This window comes from Lottia gigantea, assembly GCF_000327385.1.
Source record: "Lottia gigantea unplaced genomic scaffold LOTGIsca_8, whole genome shotgun sequence".
Taxonomy (NCBI): domain Eukaryota; kingdom Metazoa; phylum Mollusca; class Gastropoda; family Lottiidae; genus Lottia; species Lottia gigantea.
In genome coordinates this window covers 3,757,389-3,768,158 of record NW_008710662.1, presented here as the reverse complement: position 1 = coordinate 3,768,158, position 10,770 = coordinate 3,757,389, and the positions used below count along the sequence as shown (strand labels likewise).

General features: G+C 31.6%; 1 protein-coding gene across 1 annotated transcript; it reads left to right on the top strand.

The window, feature by feature from the left end:
* Nucleotides 1-9,896: 9,896 nt before the first annotated feature.
* LOTGIDRAFT_95596 (hypothetical protein) lies at nucleotides 9,897-10,770 on the top strand (the record flags this gene model as incomplete). Its single annotated transcript, XM_009067055.1, has 2 exons — nucleotides 9,897-10,204; nucleotides 10,287-10,770. Coding segments are annotated over 2 exons (792 nt in total), but the record flags the coding sequence as incomplete, so codon positions are not given.

The window sequence follows — 10,770 nt, the reverse complement described above, 5'->3', positions numbered from 1 at the left end:
ATAATGCTTATTTTCATTTGATGCAGTTGATTCACATGGATTTCTATACATTTGAAGGCTTGTTTGCCTTATTCAATCTTTAACACACTATCTACCAGCTGCAGTATCATGCAAAAGGCTGCATCTTCAATCATCAATTTTGTCAACAAGTCCACCAAACAGGTCGACTGTGTCATAAAGCCTTAATTATTATGATGTTAAAAATTTCTGACTCATATACAATGATAGAAGTCAAGGTGTATTCGTCACATTCTTGAAATTATTTCCTTTTTCTTATTTGACATATGGTACTTTATTTAATAAAAACTAATATTTTACACCTTGAGGGCATTGTGATATAGATATTAATATATACATACAGGTAAATAGAATATCTTTATCGTTAGACAGGTTTCAGTTCATATGTAACACCTGGTTCGCTCAACTGAACCGCTACATTACGCTTGAAAAGTTGGTTACCCTCCAGGATTTTGTCTGGCACTGGTTATATTGTTTTGTCAGAGCAACAAGAACATGTGCGGATAATATACAAAATTGTACAATTTGACAATACAAGAGCAAATTTTTCAGATCACAAGAACATGAACACATAATGTAAAAACAAACTTAGAAATGACATAAAGTTTAAAATAAAATAAACAAGGTAAACCATAAAAAAGTTCTTAGCCCAAAAACACTACAATATACACACATGCTTTATTCTAAACTGGCAAATTATAAAGAAGATAATATCATAATGTACATTTTCAGAGCACAAAAACACTACAATATACAAACATGCTTTATTCAAACCTGACAAATTATAAACAAGATAATATCAAAATGTACATTTTCAGAGCACAAAAACACTACAATATACACACATGCTTTATTCAAAACTGACAAATTATAAACAAGATCATATCAAAAAGTACATTTTCAGAGCACAAAAACACTACAATATACAAACATGCTTTATTCAAACCTGACAAATTATAAACAAGATAATATCAAAATGTACATTTTCAGAGCACAAAAACACTACAATATACAAACATGCTTTATTCAAACCTGACAAATTATAAACAAGATAATATCAAAATGTACATTTTCAGAGCACAAAAACATTATAATATACACACATGATTTATTCAAAACTGACAAATTATAAACAAGATAATATCAAAAAGTATATTTTCAGAGCACAAAAACACTACAATATACACACATGATTTATTCAAAACTGACAAATTATAAACAAGATAATATCAAAAAGTATATTTTCAGAGCACAAAAACACTACAATATACACACATGATTTATTCAAAACTGACAAATTATAAACAAGATAATATCAAAAAGTATATTTTCAGTGTACAAAAACACTACAATATACACACATGCTTTATTCAAAACTGGCAAATTATAAACAAGATAATATCAAAAAGTACAATTTCAGAGCATAAAAACACTACAGTTTACAAACATGCTTATTGACAATTGACTAAAAGTATACAAGGATTTTTCCAGTTTACATAAGAACAAACATTCATCATTTTAAAACTGAGAAACATTGCAAATAATAATCATGTCAAGAACATTTTCATATCACTAGTATACCAACACATAATGGACAAATATTAAATTTGTTAAAATTTAGAAATTTAAATTAGATAAAAAAAAAAACAAGATAAGAGAACAAAATAATACACATAATGGGCGCACACAAATAACTGATTATTAAAATCTACTTAAACATTATAAATTTTCCCCTATTTATTTTCTTTCTTCAAAGACAGCTTTTGTGTAGGTGGCTAAACTAATGGATGATTGTTATTATTCTTATTGATGTAAAGTTAAACCGGAAGTTACATTCTCTGATTGAGAAAATTCACAAATATCGGATCAATTTCACACTGACTCAAGTTGTGATGCTTCGTGTGGAATTTATATTTAATAGTGGACCATACCTTAAGGCAAGTGTTAACTCACTCCCGTCACTTGACCTAGGGATAAATAGTCTGGAACTACAATGAGTTACCTCCCTTGCGAATAAATTACGATGTACTGAATACTGAATCGATTGGAATGTGTCTGTCACTAGCACTGGATAACCCGACATCTAGTAATCATTACTAAGCTACTTATTTAATACAAAAAGGCATCATGCACCAATAATAATGAGTATGTGCAATCATACGCAATAAATAGTATAGATTACTATTTATACCTCGACAAGCATTAGTATATGGCCCACACGCTAAAACTGAAATTATAAAAAAATCATCACTGCTCGGAAACTCTTCGATTAGGATAGTGTCAAATATTTCTCTGAAAATCAGAAACAAATTGCGTAGTTCAATTTAAAGAAAAGGTGAATCACAATAGGTGACTAAGCTTGTTGCATATCAAATTGAAAACGATATCTTCCATTCCGTATTTAACTTATTTTACCAAACGTTCCACAAATTTGTGTGAGATAAATTTGGAAATAAAACTCATGTGTTCTATCAGTCAATGAAAGAAAGGTCTGCTTTAGTTTGAAATTGTGAATGACTGGAAAGTGAATGACATCCTTTTGGCAAACAAAAAGTAAGTTAATCTACACGTCGTGTTTGGAAAACCAACTGTTACGGGTTCGATGATTTTGACTGCAACAAGCTAACAGTTGTCATACTCGTACATAGTTCTGCTTCACATATTTGTTTTCGTTCATTTCTGTAAATGGTTTTCATGAGATCAAGCCGATCCCATATTACTCATTTCATACCACTGTTTCTCTAAATGGTGAAGTACATGTGCCGTGGATACCCCAGTTTTCGCTGGCATCTGTAACATTGTGCCGCACCCCGCAATACAAACAGTAGTCATCGTATAGTCTAACTATACTTTACATCCATCATTTACGATTTATACTATTGGGATACTTGTATAGTTTTATTTCCTACCACGTGCTGGGTAGTTTTGTCAACGGGTTGTCCAATTCTTAGAACATTTTAAAGCCTTTGATATGTACATGACCTATGACCTACATGTTTCCCATATACAACAGTAGTAAACATAACATAACTCCGCCTATTACATTGAAGAAGCCACGCCTATAGATGGAGTATATATAAATATTATATATCAATAATATAAAATTGTAATCGATATATACCAGCTCATTTCATATTTTAAAATATATTGTAAGTAATATACAATCGAATGGACGTTTATTTGTAAATTTTCAGATAAGGAATATTCTGAAATAAATTATTCTACGTATGTAACAATTGTCGCGAGATGCTGAATAACTATTGGTTCAAATTTTGGAGATAAAGAGTGGATTATTGTCATTAGTTGAGAGTCGTGTAATTCAGGTCACGTGGTTGTGCCCACTCTGGCCCGTTTTTTGGAAGTGTATGTCCAAAAGCAGCGTCCAGTATAATGTAAGATATGAGTGTAAATGTAGTGGAGGAGTAAATAGGCACATAGCCAAGTAAATTAGGTGTATAATGGCCTCAGGTTAGTCCATGCTTACTTTTTATCACATGTATTTAGGACAAGGGTATGATGAATATCTTCACATTTTTAAATGATTTTGAATATAATTTTGCTTTACATGAAATAAATCGATATCACACATTGGGAAAAGATTACAGGTATCTCAATAGGTCACTGTCACTTGCTTTTAGTGGGTTCACAAGGACAGCAGCTAAAGCAAGTAAAGCTACCCATTTGTGTGGGTCGCAGGACAATACAAGTACGGCATACAACCCACAAGAGTACTGGATACCACCCACATACTGACACCTTTCTCATTAAAAGATGGATTACCAAGTTTTGAATATTTCCTTCTTTTCCAAACATATGCAGCAGTTTGGAGTATTCTATATATTAGCATGGAGCTGATGTGAAGAAGAAAATCTATAATTTAAACTGAACTGGCTGTATAGCTAACTATCACGTCTTATTTAACAATATAGGCCACACTGCAAGATACTGATGCTATATTAAGCAGTGCATTGTACAAACGTACATCACTGGTATTTGCTTTCAATCCAATTACTCCAGGTCCTAAGCCTGGACTCTGGTTGTAACTGACCATATTTTATGCTTGCATGGGAAACGACCTACCACGCTCTATATAGTTGTGACCTCTTTTTTTTCTGAGACCGGATGCGTGTATGGGGGTAAAATACGTGACCTCCTTTCAATCAGCTGATGATAGAAGCTTTAGTTTTAACGTCCAGATAGATAATACCTTTCAACAACTTATTAACACCTTCTCTGATACCCAACGTCACCATTTTGAGGCATATAATCGTATGTACGTCATACAGGTCAGGGGTATTGCGGTAGAACAATAACCTACTTGCGATTTCACATAATTTCAATAGTAGGTCAATATGTTTATTAGGTTGTTTTAGCTTCTGTGTTTTAGTTATTCCTAGGCTGTATCACACCCAATTAGGAACTGATTTGTATATAATAGCATCCTAGCAGTCTTCGGTTCCATCTAGGATTTATATCGCACGCGGTGTCCACGTTATCTACTAAGGATATTGACACTGAAATTATAATGTTACCTTTTAATGAATATTAAATAGCACCCGATTGATTTTCTTCTCTAGCAACGAAACAGTATGTAGGATATAAACAATGGCATTTTAAAGGCCAGACTATATGTGTAAGATGTAAGTAGGGTATGTAAGATGTGAATACAATGTCAGGAGTGAATGTGCTTACAGGAACGACAGTCAAGAGAGCAGAGATCGGCTTTCATCTAGTCAGCTGATGCCGGGTTCAGTCTATTAACTTGTATATAGATCTAGTGTATGTGTTGTGCAAGTGTGTACATATATAAAAAAACGTGCTTTTATTACAAAGATTATCAGAATCGTACAGATATGAACAGCAATGTAATGATAACTGCTTAAAGTACTAAACTATTATTGCACTGTGTGTATACCTCAATCAACATAAAAAATAAAATAGCACGGATAACCTCAGCCATTGTACAACAAAACGGTAAAACGGAAATAAAGACTAGCACATGGACAAGCTCCGAAGTGATGCGACGCCATTCTCGCTGTGTTTAACGAACGATGAGGATAGCTGTTCCCCTACATTTTGTCAACATACCAACAAGTACTACACAGTGTTGATTGTACGTGAGACTGACGATAGTGGACGTCTACCCAGTCCTTCATGGCCAGTTCGTCCCGAGGTACGAATTCACGTCTAATGATGGCGCTATAGTAGTTCTAATCAAACGGTGTGCTAGTATTTAACTCATCCCATTCTTCACCCCCGTATAGTACATGTAAATTATAGTCAGTTACTACTACATTTTCACTAGTAGTCTCTATTTATCCTCGACTTGATCTTTTAACACCCCAGATCACGTGCTTCCTTCTAAAACTAACTCGCACAAATATCTAATGCATCCATCTTTTTTTTTTTAGTAGGCCACCTCCCTCAAGTTTCGGATGCTTGAAAACCCCATTTCTAATTTTGTTTACGTGCTGTCTAATATATTTGTTATGTTCGTTACATTATGTTAAATGGCTATTTTCGGTTCGTAAACATGACCTGCTGACCGTTTGTTAACCTATTTTGGCCAATACCCAAATTTGTTAGCCAAATATCCTAGATTAGGTTAATAATATAAGACCCAGAAACATAAAAAATTCGAAGATTAAGAAGTTGGAAGGTTTCTTTGTTCAAGATCTTGTGTCCATCGACATCTGTCCCTAGGTTTAATTTAACTATCTGCTACAATAGGTGATGGACTTAGCATCGTTAGTTTGTGTCCAGATCATTGTTATGGTATAACAATAGAAACACAAGTACTAAAAAAGTACTATACCACTTCATACCTGGTATTGACACACTACCATTTGCCATCTGGTTTTCTCAAATTGTCCTAAAAAAATGGGGCTATAATATTGTCAGTTTCTTTATATGTAGAATAAGACAAAAAATATTATAAACAGAACTTAATTTAATATTTATATAAACAACTCAGGTGTAAGGTAATAGGTCAAATATTTCTTCATACTTGTTTATAATTTTCATTCTTATCTTTGTCTAAATATACTCTGCAAATCAGTTTCTAAACTTAATAGACCAAACTCAAAGATTGTATTTAGTATATGCATCTATGCTATTGTTAATTATGTATAGAAATATTGTAATTAGTGTTCAATCAGTAATTTACCTAAAGATAATGTGATATGTACCATGCTGTTTACTATTGAATTTAATAAAAGTACTTACAATAGTAAAAGTATATTAGTATAAATGAATTAATTGGTACCTAGACCAGAACTAATGAATAAGTATTACTATATTTTAACAGCTTCCTGAAATCTAATTCTTTCTTGTTATTGCTTAAGATAATAATGATTACCAACTGTGTTGTTATTTATTTACAAATGAAACTAAACTATTATAATCCAAATCATACTAATAAATTATTGATAGATACACATAAAATGGAAAGGAATATGCATTTATGTAATTTATTTACTACACAGGAACCGGATATACAATATATGTCATTATTAAGATTTACTAGTAATTAGAAATATGCAATTTATTGTGAATCTATTGGTGTATGATAGATTGACATGTTTCTAAATATTCATAAATCAAATCATACATGAATATAGGGACTCAAAGAATAAATAACTCTATTCAGAAATTATTCAATTTTTTTATATGGAACATATGATAACCCACTATTAAATATAAGAAAGACTTTTGAAATGATTATGCAACAAGATCATAACAAAATAAGTCATTATTAATAACAGTCTTTATGCAAGATTATGCAAGTTCAAATATCTATGTTGACCTTACTAAATTAAGTATGCAATAAATCAAACTTACAAGAAAGGAATATGCAACATAATTCAAATTACAATTACATGTATATAACTTGTAATCAAACCGTACTTATGAAATATAATACTTCATAAAATGAAAATGAAAAGTGATTACAGATGTTATCCATTGAAGCATTATTCAATTTTTTTAATTACATAGACTACTCAATTAAATGCTTTGATGTATTCAATGAAGGTATTGATGAGTCAAGCCTGTTTTTAACATATATTTAACATAATTAATTACAGTCCAATTCCTCCAGTTTGATCTGGAAATTTGAATTGCAGTTTAGAGGCGTACTTATTTCTGTACACATGTTTCAATTTGTATTTTTTGATTAATGATTATATTTTAATTGAAATACAAAAGTGGAACAAAGAGCTACAGATGACAAACTTTTTAAAGGCATACCCTATATAATTCCAAAATATAATTTAAAATACTCTCAGATCATTGGATGAGGCTCATTCTATTTTTAAATATAAAGTTTAAAGGTTATAAGTTGGTCTATTTTATACACCTGACCAGTGTCACCTTCTTTCTTTGGTACTTCATTGTTGTGAGTATAATATGTTTACATTTACTACCAATTTTGCAATATTTTACTAGAACTCTTTAATGCAATTTATTCAATTAATTATTGAGTTTCTTTGATGTTTGATTGTAGTTATTCATAACTATATTCATTTCATTTTTTAAAATCAATAATTTATGATAATTGTGAAAGAACATCAGAAGGCAAATTGTCACATAAGATATCTTTTATTACTATAAATTATTAAGAAAATTAACATTTAGTTTAAACTTGTTTAAAAAGGCATATTCTAAATATCAATAAAGATTTATTGATAAACATATGGTTTATAAGTGGTAAAGTGTTAACAAAAATGTATCTGTAAGATTGCAGAATGGACTAGTTGATTAAACTATTAAAAAACAAATTTCTTTGATTAGGAAATAATAATTCAGTGGGTTAATTGAATAATGTTTGACCAAGACAATCGTCTATTAGTTATACTCTCTAATCAAATATTTAAAAATAGGTTGTTTTAACCCAGACTTTTTGATAATTAAAAAATTATGTAAGCTATATTAGATCGATATATTGTGTCCTGCAAGCAGTTCAATAGTGAAAACTATGCCATCACATGCGCAGAATGTAATAACGGAGATGTCCGGAAACTGTTGTCCGCCATTACTCTCGTGTCCATTGTTAACTTTTAAAAGATCAGGTCATGCATCGTTGCTTCTAGGTGACCTTTATCCCAAGATAGGAAGGGCCAGTTATTTTCCCAGTATTTCTTTCATCTGTTTCATTAAAAACGAAGAACCCATGTGTTTATGAAAATCGTAGAATTACCAAATTGGTTAACAGTGTTCTTTTTCATCGTATCTTTGGTTAAATAATTGATTATAATCTTGATCAATAATCAGCCGAATTCCGAAACATTTTGTCCCCGTGGATTATATATTTTGATATTTACCTAAATAATCTAGATATTGATATAGTGATTAACACTTTATTCAAATATATATATAATGTATATGTCATTATGATCATTAATTTGCAACTTTTCTTGTGAATTGTTTGTGATTGATTCACTTCTCAATATTTTGTATGTAAACTGTTTTGTTTTTTAATTATGTATTTTGGATCTTTTAAGGTTATTTCTTATAGATGCCTTTGGACAACATAAACCATAATTTACAGATTCTTTGTCAACCAAATGTCAATCTTTGTCAATCATTCTGTACTGATGTTTAGTTAACCAAAGATATCATTCTGTACAGACGTTTTGTTATCCAAGATATCACTCTGCATAGATTCTTTGTTATCCAAAGGTATCATTTTGTAGAGATGCTCTGTTATCCAAAGATATCATTTTGTACAGATGCTCTGTTATCCAAAGATATCATTCTTTAACATGTTCTGTTATTCAAAGATATCATTCTCTACAAATACTCTGCTATCCAATGAAATTATAGTGCCCAGATGATCTGTTATCTATGATCAATTGTATGTAATTGCTTTTTGATGTGAAAATACTATATGTGGTTGCATTTTAAACTATTATCACAAAAGATGATGATATTGATAAGGCTGCTCTGTCATCTTACTAAACATGTTGTACAGCTTCATTATTATCTAAATCTGTACTATAAGTTTTCTGTCATCTAAAGATTTTCTGTGTAGATGTACTATTTTATACAGATGATTGATAATTGATTTTCTACCTTTCTATCACATCAGTTGTTGATATTGATAAGGCTACCCTGTTATCTTTACTTAGCATGTTGTACTGCAATGCTTTGCTTCCTAAAGCTATCATATTGTAAAGATGCTCTGCATTTTAAAGATATTACTCTGTACATTTTCTCTGTTTCCTATTTAAAGATTTACCTGATCACAAAGTGATCTTATATTTAGAGAGCGTTTCCTAGTTTTTTAAAGATACCGTTTTGCTCAAATATTGAGCAATTTCTCTTCAGTATGTTTTACAGATAAAGGGGAGTTTGTACTTTGTATATTGCACATTAGCTCTAGCATATAGCACAACTGTTTGGTGATACATTTAACAGTTGGTTTGTGCTATCTCTGCAAGGAATAAATTATATATTGTTTCACTGTAATAGAGAATGATTTGTAATGTGGAACAATGTACACATCTACTGGCAATCTATGTGATACTACTCTGATTATTAGAAATTAATTGCACATTGCATTGCATTGTTTTGATAATACTTCAAGAGAATCTTTGTGGTATCTGTTCAAATGTTTAGCCTTATCATACTTACAGCCTTTAGCAGCCAAACGATACTTTCAGTCTCAAATAACCTTAAAATAGTTTATATAATCTCAAGCAACCACACAATAGTTTATATAATCTCAAGCAACCACACAATAATCACAGTCTCAAGCATCCACACAATACTTCCAGTCTCAAGCATCCACACAATACTTCCAGCCTTAACCATACTCACAGTTTCAATAAATTACTCGATACTGAGAGATTCAAACAACCACACAAATAATAATATTCTCAAACATCCAAACAATACTTCCAGTCTCAACCAGATACACCATACGCACAGTCTCAAACCATACAGTCTCAAACAACCACGCAATACTTCCAGTTACAATTAATCACACAATACCTATAGTCTCAAACAACCACACGATAATTATATTCTCAAACATTCACACATTACTTCCAGTCTCAAACAACCACACAGTTCTTACAGTCTCAAACATCCACACATTACTTCCAGTTTCAAACAACCATACAATTCTTACAGTCTCAAACAGCCACACAATTTCTCCAGTCTCAAACAACCACACAATATTCCAGTTTCAAATAACCACACAATTCTTACTGTCTCCAACAGCCACACAATTCTTACAGTCTCAAACAACCATACAATTCTTACAGTCTCAAACAACCACACAATACTTCCAGTTTCAAACAACCACACAATGTCTCAAACAACCAGACAGTACGCTCAGTTTCAAAAGAGCACACAATTCTTACAGACTCAAACAACCACACAATACTTTCAGTCTCAAACAACCACACAGTTCTTACAGTCTCAAACATTCACACAGTTCTTACAGTCTCAAACATCCACACATACTTCCAGTCTCAAACAACTACAATTCTTACAGTCTCAAACAACCATACAATTCTTACAGTCTCAAACAACTACACAATACTTCCAGTCCCAAACAACCACACAATACTTCCAGTCCCAAACAACCATACAATTCTTACAGTCTCAAACAACCATACAATTCTTACAGTCTCAAACAGCCACATAATTCTTACACTCTCAAACAACCACACAATACTTCCAGTACCAAACAACCATACAATTCTTACAGTCCTTAACAACCATACAATTCTTACAGTCTCAAGC